The sequence below is a fragment of the Equus przewalskii genome, chromosome 1 (genome assembly GCF_037783145.1).
Source record: "Equus przewalskii isolate Varuska chromosome 1, EquPr2, whole genome shotgun sequence".
Classification (NCBI taxonomy): domain Eukaryota; kingdom Metazoa; phylum Chordata; class Mammalia; order Perissodactyla; family Equidae; genus Equus; species Equus przewalskii.
In genome coordinates, this window is record NC_091831.1 from 91,247,913 (window position 1) to 91,267,755 (window position 19,843).

A 19,843-nucleotide genomic window follows, 5' to 3' on the forward strand; every position below is an offset into this window, starting at 1 on the left:
GGGAGAGAGGACTATTCCAGCTCCAAGACCTGGCTTGGTGAAAAATGGAAATTCTGGCACGGCTTCTCAGCCGCTCTGGGTCCAGGGGGAGTGGCCAGCTTCAATGTGGAAGGGCCTCATCCAGAACCACAGGATGGATGGCTGCCCCCAAGCGAGCCATCCCATGGCAGAGGGACTGGTCTGGCAGAAAGCTTTAGGGAGGGTGGCAATTTGGCATCAGAGTCTCTGCCAAAACAAAGCAACTCTGAAATGAGAGGAAATTTCAACTAACAAGGGAAAAGCTGAACCCAGGAGGAAGCCCAAACTGCTGGGCAACACGTGTGCCTGACTGGCCCCGAGTCTGAATGTCGGATTCAGTTCCAAAGGCTGAGACTGGCTCTGCCTTCCTGCACACGTGTGCACGCCTGCCCCTCCTCCCAGAGAGAGGTTTCTGAGACATGGTCTTGGCTGCGAGCGGGAAGACGTCTCAATTGTGCTTGAGCTGACCTCTTGGAGTGTGCACGAGCTTGCTCTTGCCCTGATGAATGCTTGCCTAGAAACCATCCTCAGGTCCAACCCAGCTCACATGGGTTACCTTCTGTTTTGTCTCCTTTTGTGTTTCCAAGCAAAAACCCTTCCAATGAGCGATTTCCTCCTTCTTCATTAGCAGTCCTGGGCTTTTCTACAGATCACCACTTCAACACCACTTCGCATTTCCCCTGACTTTGCAAAGACTCTTGAGGAAGAGTATTCACCTGCTCAGAGCTCTGTAGGGCCCAAGGGCCTGTCAGCAATCTCATGACCACCAGCCTCAAGGACACTACAAGCCAGATGGGAAGACCATAAGGATGCTCAGGAAGTAGCGCCCCATTGAAATGCAATAAAAATTCAGGTCATTGTAAGTTAAAACTGGGAAATGCTACATGATTTTAGGGAGTGGAAGACTTGACAGAGGAGGGAAGCTTAGAGCCAGACCCAGAATTTGAGGGCAATGACAAGAGCGAAAACGCAAAGGCAAGCACGAGTGAAGAGGGCGATGGGTGGTGCGTTGGTGATACATAACAGCAACAGCAAACTCAGTCATTCACAGAGAGAATGGACAGTGGAGGAAAGCAATGACATCACCACCAGTCTCTACTCTAAAAGGCCAGTGAGGAGAGTGCATTCCACAAGACAGGATGGACCCTTGAAGATGTGTTTTTCCTAGAGACAAGAAGAAAAGAGAGAAGCCGAAAGCTTTTATTTCAGAGCACGGCAGGGGTTCCAGGTGCCCCCTGGCGACATCCGGAAACCGGGTGCCTGGTTCCTCCACCACTGCTGCTCACTCCCTGTCCTTCCCTTCCTGCCCCTTCCCCTGGTCAGGGCAGCACTTGCTCAGAGAAGTCATTCCCACGGCCATCCCTCCCTTGGACAAACTTAAGGGCTAAGCAACCCTCACAAGGATGAGGGGCAGATAGGGAAATGCTTATCAGACTGTCATGTGCATTGCGACCCCTGGGGATCTTGCTGAAATGGAAATTCTGATTCCCTAGGTCTGGGTGGGACTTGAGAGTCCTCATTTCTCACTGAGCTCCCAGTTTCTAAGAAGACGTCCATTTGGCTGGTCCCTGTGTCACACTTAGCGTAGCAAGGTGATAAAGCATTCACAGTGCCAAGAGTTCTCTCCACAGATGCACGGTCCTTCCCTCCCGGAAGCTCTGTTTCTAACCTTATAGAGAGAGTTACTGCATCCTTCCCCTCCTCCGACAACGGGGAGCATCAAGACTTCATTTCTGGGGCTTAGCTGGGTGACTGGGATAAATACTGCCTCCCCACTAGCCTACCAAGGTACCCTCCTCTCTAACACCTTTGCTCGTTTCCCCCTGTCTGAGTCAGTCCCAAAGGAATGTTTCTGCCTTGGGGCTTCTACTGTTCCATGTGTACATAGGAGGGAAAATAAAGCAAACCAGGTTTTGCACACAAGGCTCCCCGGGGCAGACTTCTCCCTGTCCTTCCCCATCCCTAGCCTAGCGAGGATGTCTCACCTGCAGCAGCCACATCTCTTAGTCCAGGCCCTGACTGTCGGAGGAAATGCTTCTGCTGTCCCTCATCACCGACCTGTAGTGTGGCAACTTACTGGGGAGAGTCTTGGCCACTGGCACTGGCTCCAGCTCCTTGTGAGTTGGACAGAGGGAGTGGGGCATGGTGCAGATCCTGGAGAGATGGGTTCATTTCTTTTCTTGAGTATTTTCTGAGGGTTTGTAGAAACATTTATGTAGACCCTCAGTAGCCAGGATGAGGACCATGACCTGTGGCTTGTCAGCTAACAGAGCTTTTAAATACTAGCAATTAAATGAGCTAGACAGTTGAGGCAAAATATAAAGCTGGAGAAGATGCAGGCAGAAGTACTATAATCCAAGCTACGCCAGGAGAATGTGGACTTTCCCTCACGGGGATAGGAGGGGCCCACTCTGCTAGGTGTTTCCATACCTGATTTCTCACATTATCCCCACAACAATCACTGCATTAAAAGAAGGGAAAATGGGGGCTCAGAAAGGTCAAGTATATTGAACAAGGTCACGTGTTCATCAGAGCTGGGACTCCACCATGGGTCTGTTTGGCTGGAAAGCCCTTGCTCTTGCATGAAAGACACGAGCATACACTCTTTGTACTAGACTTGGGTCACACAAACTCGGGTTTGACTCCTAGCTCTACCCTTGGGCAGGTCACTCCATTTTCTCCCTGTAGAAATGGAGACAACATCTGCTCCCAGGGCCGCTGTGGGATGAGATGAGAGCAGTAGGTTGAGACTGTGCCCAGCACGGAACTTAGGACTCAGGGAAGTCCGTTAATGTCAGTTCCTGCTCTTTCTTATCTCTTGAGATTATTTCTGATGTTAGATTTGTTGGACTGCCTCTCTACTCCCCAGAGATACACATCAGGAGGCAGTGACTGGAGGTTATAGGACTCTGATTACACACCTCAACTACCTGCTTCAGAATCTGTGCTAAGACCTCAGCCTGTAGCAAGACTGGAGGGAAGGGCTGGGATACGAGTACCCTCAGTTCAAGAAACTCTGGGGAACTTAAAGTGGATCTTGCCGGCAAGACCTATAGGAGATCCTGAGCAAGCAGATTTCTTGATGGACAAGTGATGGAAATACTGTGGGCTGTGAGATGGTTTGGAGATGGGAGAGTGATACAGAGGCAGGGAATCAGGTGGGCAGCGCAATATAACAGACAGAACCCTTGGAACAGAGTCAAAGGTATGGATTCTGCTCCTACGTTGCCAGCTGTGGGAGCCTAGGCAGCTGAGTTCAGCTATTTGGGTTTCATTTTCCCCACCCGAAAAATAAGGCATTGCTGCTAGACTGTTAAGTCCTGCCAGCACCAAAATGATATGTTAGAATTCTGCTCATTGCAATTAATTTGAGCTTGAGATGATAAGGGTAAAATTGGCAGTGGTATCAATAGGATGTAGAGCAAGTCAAGGTATGCAAGGTGTTCAGAAAGTTGAAATGACAGGGTTTAATGAATAATTCCATATGAGGAGACATAGGAGGGAGAAGAGCCAAATTGATTTGGAGTTTATCCTGGGACGCCATGACTTTGGCAGTTCCAAAAGAAGGGGAGTAATGGGATTTGGTCTAGGAGAAAGGCGATGAGTACAGTCTCAATAATATTGAACGAAAACTGAAAACAAGCCGTATGTGGGCCTGGACCAGGGCATTTCCACAACCCCGAGAGAGAGCGAGCGAGCGCCTCCTGGAACCTAGACACTTGACCCACCTCACACTAGTCCCAGCTCTAATCTTGTGGAGGAAATATCCAGAGGCTGAACAAAGGAGGGGCAAAGAGAAGGGACTGTAGGGTTAGGAACGGCCCTTACCTTCGACCAGTCTCCCGTGGTTAAATGTGGAGGACAGTCTGTTCTGGCACAGGACTTATGAGAAGATGCCTTGGGTCCTTGGCACAACTCATCTGAGAGATTCAAAAAGCTGCCATCTGTCAACAGCTGCCGACAGGTGACTCTCCGATTCTGAGTTCCCCCACCACAAGTCCTGGAACACTAAGAAGATGGAAGGAAGTGAGTCAATGGGCTTGGCCGCGACGTGTTGGTGCAATGCAGGGCCCTTGCAGTCATAATCGTGGTGGCTGAGGAGTCACCAGTCTGCCATACCTGCTGCCATTCTTCAATATGCCAGCTTGGAGGGCAATCAAACTGATTGCATGCTTGCAAGGCGTGGGGCTTTTCATCTCTGCATTCCTCAGCGGGGGCGGGGGACTCCCCAGGGTGTAGGCAGTATACATCTCGGGTCTGGATTCCAACACCACAGGTAGCTGAGCAGGGTCCCCAAGAGCCCGTGTGCCACCTGTACCAAAAAAGCAAGTGGGGAAAGTTGAACTGTCCAATGAGACTATGCGCAACCATCAGAGCACGGGCAACTTCAAGTTCTTCTCCGGACTTCCAAACTTCATGCTCCAGATATAGATCCTAGAGCTAGAGTATCTCCATCAATATATCCAGTTAAACCACTGAAATATAAGGTTTAAAGGCAAGAAGTGTCAGGAAAGCATTTAAAGATTTTACCCATTTGGGAAAGTCCAGAGCAAAAAAGAAGCTGATTTCTCCCCATCCTAACCTACCATCATACATCAATAATGAAGTCTTGGTTTTGTTTTGAATAGAGCCCTAAGGCAAGGATGATTTATCTAGGTGTCAAAAGAAATTTTAAATGCTTAAAAGCACACTTCAGGAAATTTTCAGGGCACCTGGATTCATTATTTGGAATATCCCTAAGAAAATTCTCTAGTGCTAGCATTGGATTTACAACACGTATATATAATGTGATTCCTTTCCAATAAGATCTTGGAAAAATCAGGTTTTCTCATGAAACATCTGTAAAAATGGAAAACCAGGGCAGCTGCTTTTGATACGTCTTTCCAAGCTGCCTTGAAGGCAGATTCTCTCAATTCGCACTCCCAGTGGAAGCGCCTGAGAGCTCCTAGTTTCCTGCACCCACACCCACACCGGGCAAGATCATTTTAAAAAGTATTTGCCCATCTGACTGGTGAAAAATTGTATATTATGGCTATTTGAATTTGTGGATGTTTAATTATTAGTGAACATGAATTTTTAACTAGTTCCTGTAGAGCTCTATCATGAGGAAACAGTTTTTAAATGCTTAAAATGTACACAAAAGGATGCTTACTCCAAGGTACTTTTTAATAGCAAAAAAGTTTTTTAATTATATTTGACAAAATGGAAGGTGGCAAGCTAAATGTTTAACAGCAAAGGCAAAATAAATAATTGTCTATATAGCACAACTCTGGCAGCAATGAAAATAATAAAATAGATGTGTAGTTATTGATATAGATAAATGTTCATGATGTATTTTTATTAGAAAAGAAAACAGGTCATAAAATACCTCATCAAGTATAATCATATAGTTTTGTGTATTTATAAATTCATGCAGAAAAAAGTCGGGGTAATTATATATCAAAATGTTAACAGTGGATGATCTCTAAGTTATAGGATTTTTATTTTCTTTATTATTGCATTTTTTTCTAATTTTCTTACGCTAAACATCAATTATCAGAAAAACAAGTAAGTTCTTTGAAAAAAATAGTGTTTATCCGAAGGTGATTTTCATTCATTCTCATTTCTAATTTCCTACAAAAAACATGTTTTCCTTGCGTAAATAAGAGGAAAAATGAAAACTAAAAAAGAATATTCAAGCAAATATAATAAAAGAGTAAAATTTTTATTTATGAGGGCAAAAGTTCACAATGAAGATATAATAATCATGCAAGTATGGAGACTGAATAGAAAGGATAAATATGTATAAAGCACAAGCTATTAGATATAAGAGAAATGGAAGGATATATAATAAAACATTTTAAAAGTCATAAAATACTTGTCTCAGCCCCTGGCATAACAAGAAGGCAAACTTTAATAAGAATAAAGAGAATTCTTATTTCATTACTCCTTTCTATTGTTTTTTTAGCCTCTATTTCATTTATTTCTGCTGTGATTTTTATTATTTCCCTCCTTCTGCTGACTTTGGGCTTTGATAATACATTTAAAAATCTTGACAAAATAGATAACATTTTAGGAAACTATAAAAAGTTCTATTCAAGAAAGAGACTAGATCCTGCTAATTTTGCGGTTGAGTTCCTACAAATTTTCAGAAACAAGTGAATTCCCATGTTATGTAAGTTGTTCCAAAGAAAAAGAGGATTAAAATATTTTAATGCATATTATGAAGCTAGGAAAAACCTGAGTGCAAAATCTGACGAATACATAGAAAGAAAAATTTTTTACATATGATTATATATTCTAAATCCTAAATAAAAGAGAATGTGTATGTTGAAGCCCTAACCGCCAAAGTGCTGGTATTTGGAGGTGAGACCTTTAGGAGGTAATTAGGGCTAGATGAGGTCACGAGGGTGGAGCCCTCACCAGGGGGTTAGTGCCCTTGTAAGAAGAGAATCCAGAGAGCTTGCTCTCCTCTCTCTCGGCCATAGAGGAAACAGCAGGAAGGCAGCTGTCTGCAAGCCAGGAAAAGAGCTCTCAATAGGAACTGAACTTGATCTTGAACTTTCCAGCCTCTAAAACTGTGAGGAAATAAATTTTTGTTGTTTAAGTCACCAGTCTATGGTATGTTGTTATCACAGCCTGAGCTGACTAATACAGTATATTTTCCGACCACAGTGGAACTATATTAGACAATCTCCAAATATCCAGAAACTATGGAATAATCTTCTAAATTACTCATGGGTCAAAGAAGAAATCACAGTGGAAATTAGACAGTATTTTTATATACATGTTAATAAAAATATGAAATGTCAAAATCTGTGGGATGCAGCTGAAGCCATTATTAGAAGAAAATTAATAGCTTTATTTTATTTATTTTTTAGTTTTTGTGAATTTATAGACTGGAGATTAACTACTTTCTTTCTTTTTTTTTTTTTCCTTTAAAGATTGGCACCTGGGCTAACAACTGTTGCCAATCCTTTGTTTGTTTTTCTTTTCTGCTTTATCTCCCCAACCCCCCACCCCCCCCCCCCCCAGTACACAGTTGTATATCTTAGCTGTAGGTCCTTCTAGTTGTGTGATGTGGGATGCCGCCTCAACGTGGCCTGACGAGCGGTGCCATGTCCGCACCCAGGATCCGAACCCTGGGCCACCGCAGCGGAGCGCACAAACTTAACCACTCAGCCACGGAGCCGGCCCCAATAGCTTTAAATGTATACATTAAAAAGAAAGAAAGGCTGAAAATCATAATCTAAGTATCCATTTCAAGAAATTTAAAAAAGAACAGTAAATTAAACCAAGTAAAGTAGAAGAGAGGAAACAAAAAAGATGAGAACAGATATGACTGAACTAGAAAACAAAACAAAAGCTGGCTCTTCAAAAGACTAATAAAATTGATAAATTCATGGTGAAATATGAAGGACAAAAAAGAGAAGGCATAAATTATCAACATTAAGAATTTAAGAGGGGATCTCAAAGCATTAAAAATAATAACTATAATAAGTATATAATAAAAATATGTCGATAAATTTAAAAATTTACATAGACTGAAAATATTCCTACAAAAACCAACTTATCAAAACTGACACAAAAATGGAGAGAAATCAGGGGACAGCCCCATGGCTGAGTGGTTACAGGTCCACGTGCTCCACTTAGGCAGCCTGGGTTCACAGGTTCGGATCCCAGGCATGGACCTACTCCACTCATCAGCCATGCTGTGGAGGCATCCTGCATACAAAACAGAGGAAGATTGGCAAGTGATGTTAGCTCAGGGTGAATCCTGCTCACCAAGAAAAAAAAAAAAAAGAGAGACATCTAGGGGCCAGCATGGTGGTGTGGTAGTGAAGTTCTATTAAATTAGATTTTGTAATTTAAAATATTAAAAAAAAATAAACTCTAGTGTCAGTGCCTTTGGCAAAACTCTACTAAAGATTTAAGGCCTAAGTAAGTCCAACCTTACACAGACTCTTCAGAAAATATAAGAAGGGGGAAGACTTCCCAACTCATTTAGGCCAACGTCTCTCATAAACACAGATGTAAAAATCCTAAACAAAATATTAGCAATCTGTGATACATATAAAAAGAACGTTACATCATGACCAAGTTGGGTTTATTCTAGAAAGGTAAAGTTGGTTCAATCTCAGAAAATCAACCAGTGTTTATGACATTAACAAAATATAGGAGAAAAATCATGTGATCATTTCAATGGAGGCAGACAAAGATTTGATACATTTCAACAGATATTCATGAAAAAAATTTTCTTAATCTGAATAAGTGCATCCAAAAAAATCAAGTGGTGGGATGAAGGTGGGGGAGCAGGAGAACAGAACGAGATAGCTGATTGAGTTCCCCTGTCCCAAAAAATAGCAACAACTGTTAAAAAGAGGCATAAGAGTGAAGACATCCTCTCATACAAAATAAACATCTCGGTAGACCAGAAATCAAATGGAAACACAGTGGTAAAGTGGACTGAACTTCTCCAGGTTTACTGGATGCCAGGATTGCAAACCTGCAAGGACAGCTGAGACTCCAATTTATACATGCAATTTAAACAATTAATATCACAGGAGATGGGTGACCGGAACTCAGCTCACTTCTAGAAACAAAGGAGTAGAGTGAAACAGCCTGACCCATAAGTGAAGGCTAGAAAAGAGATCCAACTGTAGCCTGTGTGTATGGCTGGTGTTGACAGGCTGCCTGCGATGACGTGAAAGAATGGAGATCACCTGGAGCCCGGTTATTGAATCAAGCTATCACATTATTTTGGGAGGGGTTCTGCAATCTTTCTCCTGAAATGAGCTTGCAAGGAAAATGATCTGTCTTGGCTTTGCCTCTGAGTGGAAGGAATCAAGAAAGTCTCCCCTACCTTATGCTAAGTGAAAGAAACTAGACACAGAAAGACAAGTGCAAAGGAAGCAATATGAGACCTGGTTCTGATCCATGGAGCTTGGGAAGAGGGACTCATTCAGATAACCATAAAAACTCCAGGTAGGAACACATAACTCCCATTCAATATGAGCTTGCAAACAAAAAGGTCCAAGGAGAGAAAAAAAAAATTGATGACATGAAAGATAGCAAACACACTCAACAGATAAGAGAATTCTCCCCAAAAGAAATAGAAGTAACAATAGCAACGCTCGTATAGCACTCACTATTTCCCACACTTGGTTTTAAGAGGTTTACATATATTATACTCTCTTTATGGTCACAGAGTATGAAAAAGACTTTAACATAAGTATGTGTGTGTTGGGTTTTTTATTCTTAGGGGCTAATAGTGATCCAGGAATTAGCAGATTGATCACACGTGCTTAGTTCTGTTCCCTTCCACTCACACCAAAAAAAATACCTACTAAAAAGACAGTAAAGGGATAAAATGGGATTAAACAAATGCATATATCCACAAAGACAAGGAGACAGTGAGAGAGGAAGCTGAAATATTTTGTAAGCTGAAGAGAAGTTGGAAAAGTGGTGATTAACTCAGCAGCTTGGAGAAATCCGAAAACTAAGCTGGTAGTTGGGAAGGTCCAGAAGTAAGAAGCCATGAAAGGATCAGACACAAGATACTTCTGGAAGTAAGGTACAGGTGAAGCTAAATAGATTGGTTGGCAGTCTTTGTATAAATCTGAACTCTTTTTGCCTGTCCTGGGCACGCAGGCGAGGTATTCGCCCATGCCACGGCAGAAGATGGGGAGTTCACTGAAGGACGTGAGGAGTAGCTAGAAGTGGGTGACTGTACTGATGACAGACATTCGCCGAAGGTGTGCACATCGTCAGGCGAGACTGCCAGACTTCCTCCTTGACTCGGCTCAGACAAAACATTTTTGATGGACAAAATTGGAAATTTCACATGGTTCACCTTCACATTTGGTTTTTTAAAAGAAAGTCTTCCAAGTATTTTTGATGGTTTGTTGTTTCTACTTTAGGTTTTCATTTTCTGTTTTATAACTTTAAATATTTTAAATAAGCTTATTTCATATTTTCTATCTGATAATTCCAATATCTGATGCTCTGTGGATCTGATTCCCTACTGATTCTCATCCATTGTTTCTTCATGAGTCTTTTCATTATGAGCTCATGCCCACTAGGTCTTTGTGGGAATTTTAAGTTCTGGGTAGGAGATCCATTCCTCCACACAGGATTTGCATTACTCTGTCGAGACCACCGTGAACTAACTTTTCAGAGCACACGGTCAGCGTGGATATAAACCCTACTCCTATGTAAAGGGCTGCTTGTCACTTTGAAATTCTCAGTGGAGGTTTAAAAAAAACTGCTTTATTGAGGTAACAGTGACATGTAAAAAGCTGTACATATCTAATGTATACAACTCGATGCGTTTGGAGATAAGTATACACCTGTGAAACCATTACCAGCATCAGGGCCATAGACAAATCTATCACCTCCCAAATTCTCCTTCCATTCCCTTTATTATCATCATCATCATCATCATCATCATCATTACTTTGTGTGTGGTAAGAACGCTTGACATGAGATTACCCTCTTACCAAATTTTAAGTATATAATACAGAATTGTTAGCTACAGACACTATGCTCTATAGTGGAACGCCATTACTTACTTATCTTGCGTAAGTGTAACTTTATACCCTTTGACCATCACCTCCCCATTTCCCCTTCCCCCCAGCGCCTGGCAACCATCATTCTACTCTCTGCTTCTGTGAGTTGGACTATTTTCGATTCTACATGTAAGTGAGGTCACACAGCACTTGTCTTTCTGTGTCTAGCTTCTTTCACTTTGCATAAGGCAAGGGAGCCTTTCTTGATTCCTTCCACTCAGAGGCAAAGCTAAGACAGACCATTTTCCTTGCAAGCTCTCTTTTTCGGGTGGATATATTTTTTCTAATTTGCTTTTTCACTGAGTTAGACCCCGGTTTTATATGGGTATCTCCATTCTACTCCTTATTTTCTGCAACTCCAACAGCTTGTCTGTTGCCGGGCAAAAACTGTTTAAGCCACAAGGTCTAGATTACTGAGACCGGCAACTGTCCCCATGGAGGCACTAACTTTATTACTGGGTTACCATTCTAGCGTCATGCTTCCCCTTGTTTTCGGCTTCTGAGGATTTCCTGTTATTTTCTTACCAGTTCTACATTTCAAGTTATTTTTACATAGTTTACCCAGTATTTTAGAAGATTTTAGCAGAAGGGCATTCAGGATATCTAGTCCATCACAAGGCTAAAAATAGATGTCTACCTTCATGGAAATAATAGTTCAGCAAATTTAGCTCTAGGGTTATCATGATTTTCCCTCAGTACTCTGGAGATATTATTCCTTTGTTTTATGGAAACTCCAGTTGTTAGTAAGTTCTTTGTGGTTAATTTGTCTTTCATGTCCTGTAGCTTTTAAGATTTTCTTGTCATCTTTAGTTTTCTGCAGCTTCAGCATTACATATCTAAGTGGGGATTTATTTTCACTTATTTCTTTTGATACTAGGAGTGGATATTTTTTCTTAAGTTTTAGTAAACAGTTTATTTAATATCTCGTTTCTTTGCCATTATCTCCATATTTCTTAGCTTTCTTCTCTTTTCCCCTCATCCTCAACTTTCTGGGCTTTGATTCATTCGACTTTCTTAGCATATCTTCAAGTCACCAATTCTTTCTTCAGTTGTCTATTGTTTATTCTTTTATTTCATCGACTTCTTCCATTTCTGGATTTTCTAATTTGTCCTTTTTAATATTCACTTGTTCTTACTACATTTCTGCCTATTTCTGTTTCATAATTTCTAGTTGTTTATGTGGACATTATTTTGTAATTTATAACTCCGAAGATCCTAATAACACTTCGGTTAAAGTCTTTCTCAGATTGTCCTTGTGTTTTATTTTCAACTGGAGTGAATTCATCTTTCAACTGGGGAATCTGCTGGCTCACTTCACTAGGATTAGATTTCTTCATGTGCTTTGGAGTTTCATTTTTCAGGCTCAACGTGAACAGAGTTTCTCTTTCCCCACCTCCCTTTATCCTTTCTCTGTCTCCAGTTTCATTTGCCTCCACCTGGCCCTCCAGGGTCTCCAGGCTAGAACCAGGTCTTATATGGAGAACACAGCACAGAAGCACCGTAAGGACACTGAAGATCTAATCACTGAGCTAACAGGCCATTGAGGATCGTGTCTGGTCACAGGCTCTATTCGTGTCTGTCCCCCACCCCGCTAGGTGAGCAGGCTCATGGAACAATGGCTTCAGGTTGTGATCAGCTCTTTTTCTGCTTCCTCTCACAAAGCAGCAGAGAACCTGGGTCCTCTCTCATGAATCAAAAAGAAGATGTTCAGTCCCCACTATCTGTAGGAACTGAGCTCTCATTTACCCCAACTGCTTTGGGGTCTCCAGCCCAGAAGAACCTCAGGTCCTCCCACCTTTCACCCTTCCATTCCTTTCCCAGTCCAGGCAGCTGCTTTCATGATTTGGCCCTGGCTATGTTGTTTTCTCTCTTTTATCTGTACCTATCATTGGTCTGTATTGGGAGAATAATGTGAAATTAAAACAGCACCTTAATTGGAAGCCTATTAATTAGTTAGACTATACTTGATTGTATGTAAATTTCAAGTAGCTTTAGAGGCGAGGGAAATCACTGCCAGTAGATATATGGGTCACATTTTGATGACTCTCAGACTACATGGCCAAATAATTAGAAGGCTTTTGTTTCACTATTAAAACAATTAAGCTTAAATATGTAACTTATTTGGAGTGACTTCAGGATAACAATCTTTCAAAAAGTATACAGCTAGAAGAATCACTTAGAGTCACAAGGGACTGGAAATGGAACCATTATTATTCAAGAAATGGAGAAAAATTTCTTATTAATAGACAACGGACTAAATACAGATTTTTTTTAAATTCGAGAATAGGGTAACAAGTTGGTCCAGAAACACATCACTCTCTCTGGCTTTCCTAGTCCCTCCCTAGCAGCGCTGAATCCTGTCAGAGAAGAAGGCTCTCCTCAGGCGAGCGGGACCATTATGTAACACTGCCTGTTTCTACAGGCTCCTGGTGCTCTCCTGGAAAAAGCAAACTCCGCAAATAGCAGATACTCAGCAGTTATAGGATAGACCGGGGGAGTAAGCTCATAAGAGCAAATAAACATAGGACACCCCACCTTGGAGAGCCCAGGCTAATACATCAAATACATTTGCCTTTGGGTAAATAAAGATCCATTGACTGCCCAGCCCAATCTCAGTGGTAAGTTTCACCCTGGGGTGATATTTTACTGCTATTGCCCTTGGAGTCAGTAAATATTTGTATGGAAAGTATTATGCAACACCCTGTTCCTGTTATTCCTACAACACTGGTTTCTCGAACCTAAAACATTTTTGTAAACTTACCTTTATTTTGGCACCAACCTTTGTCTCCGCTGGTTTTTTTCCAATATAACTCTCAACCTTCAAAAAGATTATTAAATTTGCAACTTTGAAATGAGGAATAGTATTTCCCTGCACATAAAAACAGACTCTTAATTTTGCAAAGTGGCCAAGACGTATCGTGTGCTCTATTATTCCCAGCTCGGAAGCTCTGTGGGCAAGACACTGATGGAGGAGATGATGTGCATGGGGCACAGTGATGAGGGGAGGCGACACTGCACACGGGCTGGCGCATAATTAAACCAGCATGTTCCCTGTAGCAGGCTTAAGACACAATTTCTAGACTTGTTGAGAAATCTCGCTCTGATTTGCTGAGCAAAGGACAGAACCGCAAACCGAATTCCACCCCGCCTTGACCTCCCGGGCAGGGTAAGCAAAGGCTGTTGTTCTCAGAACTAAAACAAACTACTTATGAGTAGACAGGAGGATAAGTGCAAAAAAGACTAGGCACAGTTCTGAAGACGTGAGGGAAACACATGACTTGAAAGCACTACGCAACAAGGAAAGACTGGAGCTGAACGGGACCCTGGTGATCATAAAGTCTAATGTCTTTTATCATTGTTCAGATTCAGAAACAAGGCCCAGAGAGCTAGGGGGCTTGTCTGGAATTCCTGGAGAGAGGCAGAACTGGGGCTCTACCCCAGGGTCCTTCACTCATTCCCAGTTCTCTTTTGATTCTGAAGAGTTCCTCTCGATCAAGTGTCTCAGGTCAGGATGCTATTTCATGTTCTGCTGGACTTCATCATACCAGTGAGAAGTGAGTCAACGATTACCCTTATGGGAGAGAATTAGCTTATTTCATAGAAGAGAAGGGCTCCAGGCAGAGGGCCTGTATGTGCAAAGGCCCAGAAAGCATGAACGAGCATGAGATGGGTCATGGTGAACAATTTAGTGTGGCTGCTGAACAAGCTCCTGAGGGTGAGTGTGTGTGTGTGTGTGTGTGTGTGTGTATGTGTGGTGAGGGTGGTAGTGACAGGAGATATGGTTCAAGAACCCAAAAACAGAGTCACAAAAGATTTTATACGCTGTTATAGGTTGAACTGTTTCCCTCAAAAAGATGTCGAAGTCTTGACTCCTCATTCCTGTAACTTGACCTTATTTGGAAATAGAGTCTTTGAAGAGGATCAAGCTAGGATGAGGTCATGAGAGTGGGCCCCAATCCAATATGAGCACTGTCCTTAGGAAAAGTGAAAATTTGGACAAAGAGACATACAGAAGGAAGACCCTACGAAGGCACAGGAAAACACCATCCACAAGCCAAGGAACGCCTGGGGCCACCAGAAGTTAGGAGGGAGGCGGGGGACAGATTTTCCCTCATGGCCCCCAGAAGCAACCAACCCTGCCAACACCTGGTTTACGGACTTCTAGTCTCTAGAACTATGAGACAATAAATTTCTGTAGTTGAAGCCACTCAGTCTGTGGTACTTTGTTATGGTGGCCTGAGCAGACTAATTCACACGCCACTGTAAGGAATGTGGATTTTAATCCACAGGTAAAGGAAAGTCAGTGAAGGGTTTCATGTGGGAGGGTCACATGATCTTTCCTAGTTATACACGTGCACACGGATCAGAGCAGGAAACACTAGAGACAGGAGCTTATTCAAAAACTATTGAAATAATTCAGGTAAAACACATCTGAATTACAACAGTGGCAATTAGGAATGAATAGGGCAGGTTCACAAAATATTGAGAAGAAAATTGTCAAAGTTATCAAGAATGCCATGTCCAACGAAACCAGAAAAAGCCACTTGATGTGAATCCCCTCTAAAAAGAGACTCAAATTTTATGATAAATGGTGGGGAAAATGTTTGATTTGGACTTAGTCTTGAAAAATTAAACTAAAAATCATGAAATCAAGTTATCATATATTCAACATAATTTAGGTTGTAATTGCAACTGTGTGCACCAATTCTTAGAATGAAGAGAGAAGGTATTGTTTTGTATTTTCATATTTTTTTTTCCTGAAAAAACTATATGGTGATACATTATGGTTGTCTTCACTTTCAGAGCAAGATCATGACAGGGTGATTTTTATAAAAATGAAATTGAGTTTCATCACTGTTCTCAGCCCCTCTTAATCCTGTGACATGCAAGTCACTCTCATTTGAAGTGACTTTTCAGCTGTCATCTGTTTCCATTTTCCGTTTTAGTTGTCATCAGGTCAACTTTTGCTCATATCATCATTTATCCTTGGTCTGGGCTAGAAATAGAAGACTGAACTGTGGTGAAGACTAGCTTTATGTCGATATGGAATAAGATTTGAATTAGAAATAAAATGTATCCCCAAATTTTGCATAGTATTTTCTTCTTTTGACTCTTCTTTGTTCGTGGCTATGAGAATTTCATGCTTAGCCAAACTGCAGTCACTATTTCAAGTTTGTGCACGTTCCAAATCATTTCTTTTATAGTCACCTTTCCAGAAAGAGTGTGCCGGCTCGTGTAGAGAAAGGGGAGGTAGTACACGATTCCAATTTCATGGGAAAATATGTTGAGATGGTAAACTAGGTTTTTTTCCTCCTCCCAGTATTTCCCGGTTCAGACAGGTAGTCATCTGTTTCCATCTACAGAGCCTGAGGGGAGGGATGTGGCAGGGAAGGAAAATCAAAACCCTGGCTTTTCCAAAAAATATCTTGAGTCAGTGGTTCCAATATTAGAATAAGAAAACACTGAGAAACTTAGATAAGTAATTTGGATTACTAAGTTTTATACACTTAGCTTAAGTGCCATCTCTCTAAAGATAAAAGGGACGTTCCAAGCGGATATATACTCAGCATGACTCCCACATTTTGATGATCTTGGAAAGCGCTGGACACACGTGACGAAGTGGGCATCCTGACACTGAGTTGGCTCAAGCCTTCCCAAACTCTTTCTGTACCATTTCTTCTGCTAGTCTTCGAGCGTGGATTGCTCTGGAATGCAATAAGCCCGGGGGTAGGCATGGGGGTGGGAGGTAGGAGCAAGCAGACTTTCCTACGCTGCTTCTGAGCCTTGCCCAACAAAGTAAAGACATGTACTGCATCATCTCAGCCAAGCACGTCAAGAGGCCTCTGACGCAAGTCAAGAGTTCCTGGTATTTCCTTAGCCTACAACCGAAGTCCGAAATATCATAATGGATCTAGAACCCTGCGGCTCCCTACAGGCATGGTCTCACCACAGAGGAAGCTGGCCTCCTCTCCAGACTGTGCAGGTTGGAGACCAAGACTCACAAGGAAAGGGCCCATCTCCAAGATATGGAGGGGTGGATTCCTAGGATGGTCTGACTGACTTGACCCCCACCCTCAGCACCCTCATGCCATCAAGGCAGGAGTTTCTACATCACAGTCAACACATTTCATGGAGTCAAAATCAGAAGGGTCAAGCGGATTCCAGAAGCACAGTGTATTTCCGGAATAAACATAAAATAAACTTATCCTTACTCCAGTAAGGACAGCAGAGGGACACAATAACCTTCCTCAATTATTTAGAGTCCTAGACATAGCAGAACTCTCCTTTAGCGAATAAAGGTACCTCGTTAGATGGGCGACGTAATTACCAAGAAGCACGAAAGAGAAGCTGGCAGAGAGAGGGGGCAGGTGACTGATAATGGGCTCTCACTTTTTGGCAACTGATTCTTACCACAGAAGAGTGGTCAAGGTAATGAAGTAAAGGAGAGAGGAAGGAAAAGGTTGGAGGCTGGATTCTGGAAGCTCTTATGTGAGAAGCCAGTGATGCTGAGTTATAATTCTCTGTAGCCAGTGACACTCAGGGACAGTGGAACATGGGGAAACAAACCTACCCTCCCTTCTGATGAAATTCCCCAGGATCTTATAAGGACTTAAGAAAAGAAGCAGATTAATGTTTAAGGTCAATCTTTCAAATCAAGGAGACCCATAAGAAGTCATCCTCATCTCTTCTTTGGGGCCTCTAACATTACACACCACAACCTGAGATCGAAGGCAACTCATTGGGAAGGGTAGTAACACATCAGTGAGAGTTCTAGGTAAGAAACAGGAGATCACTCAGTAATTCAACAAATATGGATTGAGCACCTACTATGTGCCAGTGCTAAGTCTACCTCAGATCCTGTGCTCTCTGATGTGGCATCAGGTGAAGAAGCGCCCTTGAAGAGACAGAGAGGAGAAGGAGAACAACCCTGCTGAGCTCATGGTTTTGCCAGCAGCAGGCCACCTTATGTTCATTCATGTTAGACGCAAACAAAAGTCAGGCTAAAGGGGATTCCGGCTCAACACGGAAGTATCTGTGCCTCTAAGCAAGAATCTGGCCAGAGCATAACTTGAGCAGAGAAGAGAGAGCTCTGAAACAGGTTCACCTGACCTCCCCGGGGGGAACCTGGGAGTCTCCTGTGCTTGCCTGCAGGAGCAGATGCTCCATCTAGACACAGTGTGTCCCAGAGCACAAGGCAGCACATACCTGGGCGGGCAGGGTTCTGTGTTACAAGCCTGGCTCATCGCTGGAGGACGGTGGACCATGTTGCATAAGGTGTCATTGACTGTCTGCTGAGTCTGGATGTGTAAGCACACTGCTATAGCTTCTTGATGGCCTGGAGGTTGGAAAGAGAAAACAATGCAAATGACTGAGAATGATTTCTGGTGGGGAAAAAAGGAAATTGCTAAGCCACTGCCCTTTTGACTGTATTGTGTGGCTGTAGGCTGCAACTCATCGTGCCTGTGGGGGCAAGCGACTTGGCATATTCTGAAGTCTCCGGGTCTCTGATATTCCCTCAGCCACCTTTTAAGCTCAGCCCCTCTTCTGCCTCCCCTTCAAATAGACCCACCTTGAGAGATTAAGGAGCATCTTTGACTCCCTGTCTGCCTTCAGACTTACCTGCATTCCGAATGTACTCAGAGCTAGGGGTTCCCTCGAAAGAATCATCGGGATGTTCCTTCCAAGCACACACAATAGTTTCCCTGAGGGGAATTTTCATATCAGCTGCTAAAGAACAACACTGTCTCTATATCATTGCATACGTGCTAAATTTGATCTATAATCCTCATGAAAATTTTCATCATGGTTTGAGTTCCTGTTTGCTACCACTATAATTAGTAATATTTCCATTTCTGCTAAAAACAACAGCAATACTCCCCATTGGGAAAGTGCTCTGGGGGTGTAAAAGTACTTTCAAATATCTTATTTGAGCCCATAGTCGTCTTCGGAGGTCAGAAGAATGGTATCACTCTCTCCACCTTATTAATTTAATAACAAGGAAACTGGTTTGGAGAGACATTAAGACATCAAAAAAGTGGTGGATTCAAAATGAAAAATTAGCTTTCCTGCCTCCGAATTCAGTGGTCTTTCTTTTGTGCTTTGGAGATTCCAAAATGCAACACAGCCCGTCGGCTTCCCAACGCAATGAATGCTTCTTGTTCAAATATGAATTTTCACGTCTGACCCCACAGCCCACGTCTCCACCGCTATTCTTCGCCTCTTGAAACAAAAAGAATGATTGGGAAATCAGAACTGAACAGAATATAAATCCGACTTTTGATGAAAAAAAATCAAATAAGCTGTAATAGCTACTGACTATGCTATTTGAAATATGCATATGTATTTAGTTTCAGGCAAGAATGTGTGTTCCATTATAGTATAAGAGCGTGGTTCTTTTTCCCAATGTCATGTTTCAATTCAATCATTTTACAATATTTTACAGAATACAGTATGGGCCAAAAATATATATAGAATATATATTTGTGATGTTTAGTTCTTTCCACTAAATTTTCTCCTGCTTTCTTCAGTTGTAATTTTATGTTCCCGGCCATAGCAGGATGCAGTCTTAAATCTCTATGCATCTTCCATGAACTTTTTAAATAAACATTGGCTAATTTTAGACATAAGGCAACACTGCCACAACTTAAGAACTCTGGTTCCCATTTGCAGATGTCAAGCTTCCTTTGTGACCTTGCAAGGACAAAGGTGTTCATTTTCCAGCAGGTTTCATTTATTTTTAATCTGAGAAAAATCTGGTTATCTTTCACATGTATTTTAATTTGTAGTCAAAATTCTTTAGCAAATATACTCAGAGATTATTTTGGAATGTTTTCTGGAGCTTGAGTGGGTGGGCCTTAAAATACCAAAATTATCTCATTTTAACTATTCTGGATGGAATTTTACTACGCTCATGACAAACTTTTCTGTCTTAAAGCAAGTTTACTGAAAGGAATTTAAAAGTTTAATAGAGGATTAAGGACACACCGAGGGAGAATGCATTTTCCAAAGACGGCCACAATAATACCCTCCATCCCACCTACTGGACCTAAATGTGACTGTAACACTTTTCACTTCAAGAGGTTTGATCACACCATTATCTCCAAAAGTAAAAATTATAAAAATAAGTCTGCTTCATCACATACTTAACAAAATTTGGGTAATAATTGCAAGTATGTATTTAGAAGATATAAAATAAATCAAGTATTGAAAGTTTGGTGTAATTTTTCTAATAAATTCCTTGTAGCATGAGGCAACATCCTTCACTTCAGATTTGACTT

At 42.0% G+C, this 19,843-nt stretch overlaps 1 protein-coding gene across 5 annotated transcripts in view; it reads right to left on the reverse strand.

Annotated features, from left to right (window-relative positions):
• The window catches only part of ADAMTSL3 (ADAMTS like 3), a 327,141-nt gene that overhangs the window by 79,246 nt on the left and 228,052 nt on the right, over positions 1-19,843 (reverse strand). For all 5 annotated transcript variants that reach the window (XR_011525377.1, XM_070569997.1, XM_070569993.1 and 2 more), the window contains exons 17-19: positions 17,772-17,901; positions 4,138-4,330; positions 3,847-4,026 (exon numbers count right to left, since the gene is read on the reverse strand). Coding sequence is in view for 4 of the 5 variants with exons in the window: in XM_070569997.1 (XP_070426098.1) it covers positions 3,847-4,026; positions 4,138-4,330; positions 17,772-17,901 (503 nt within the window). In the remaining variant the exon portion in view is untranslated. The remainder of the gene's footprint in view (positions 1-3,846; positions 4,027-4,137; positions 4,331-17,771; positions 17,902-19,843) is intronic.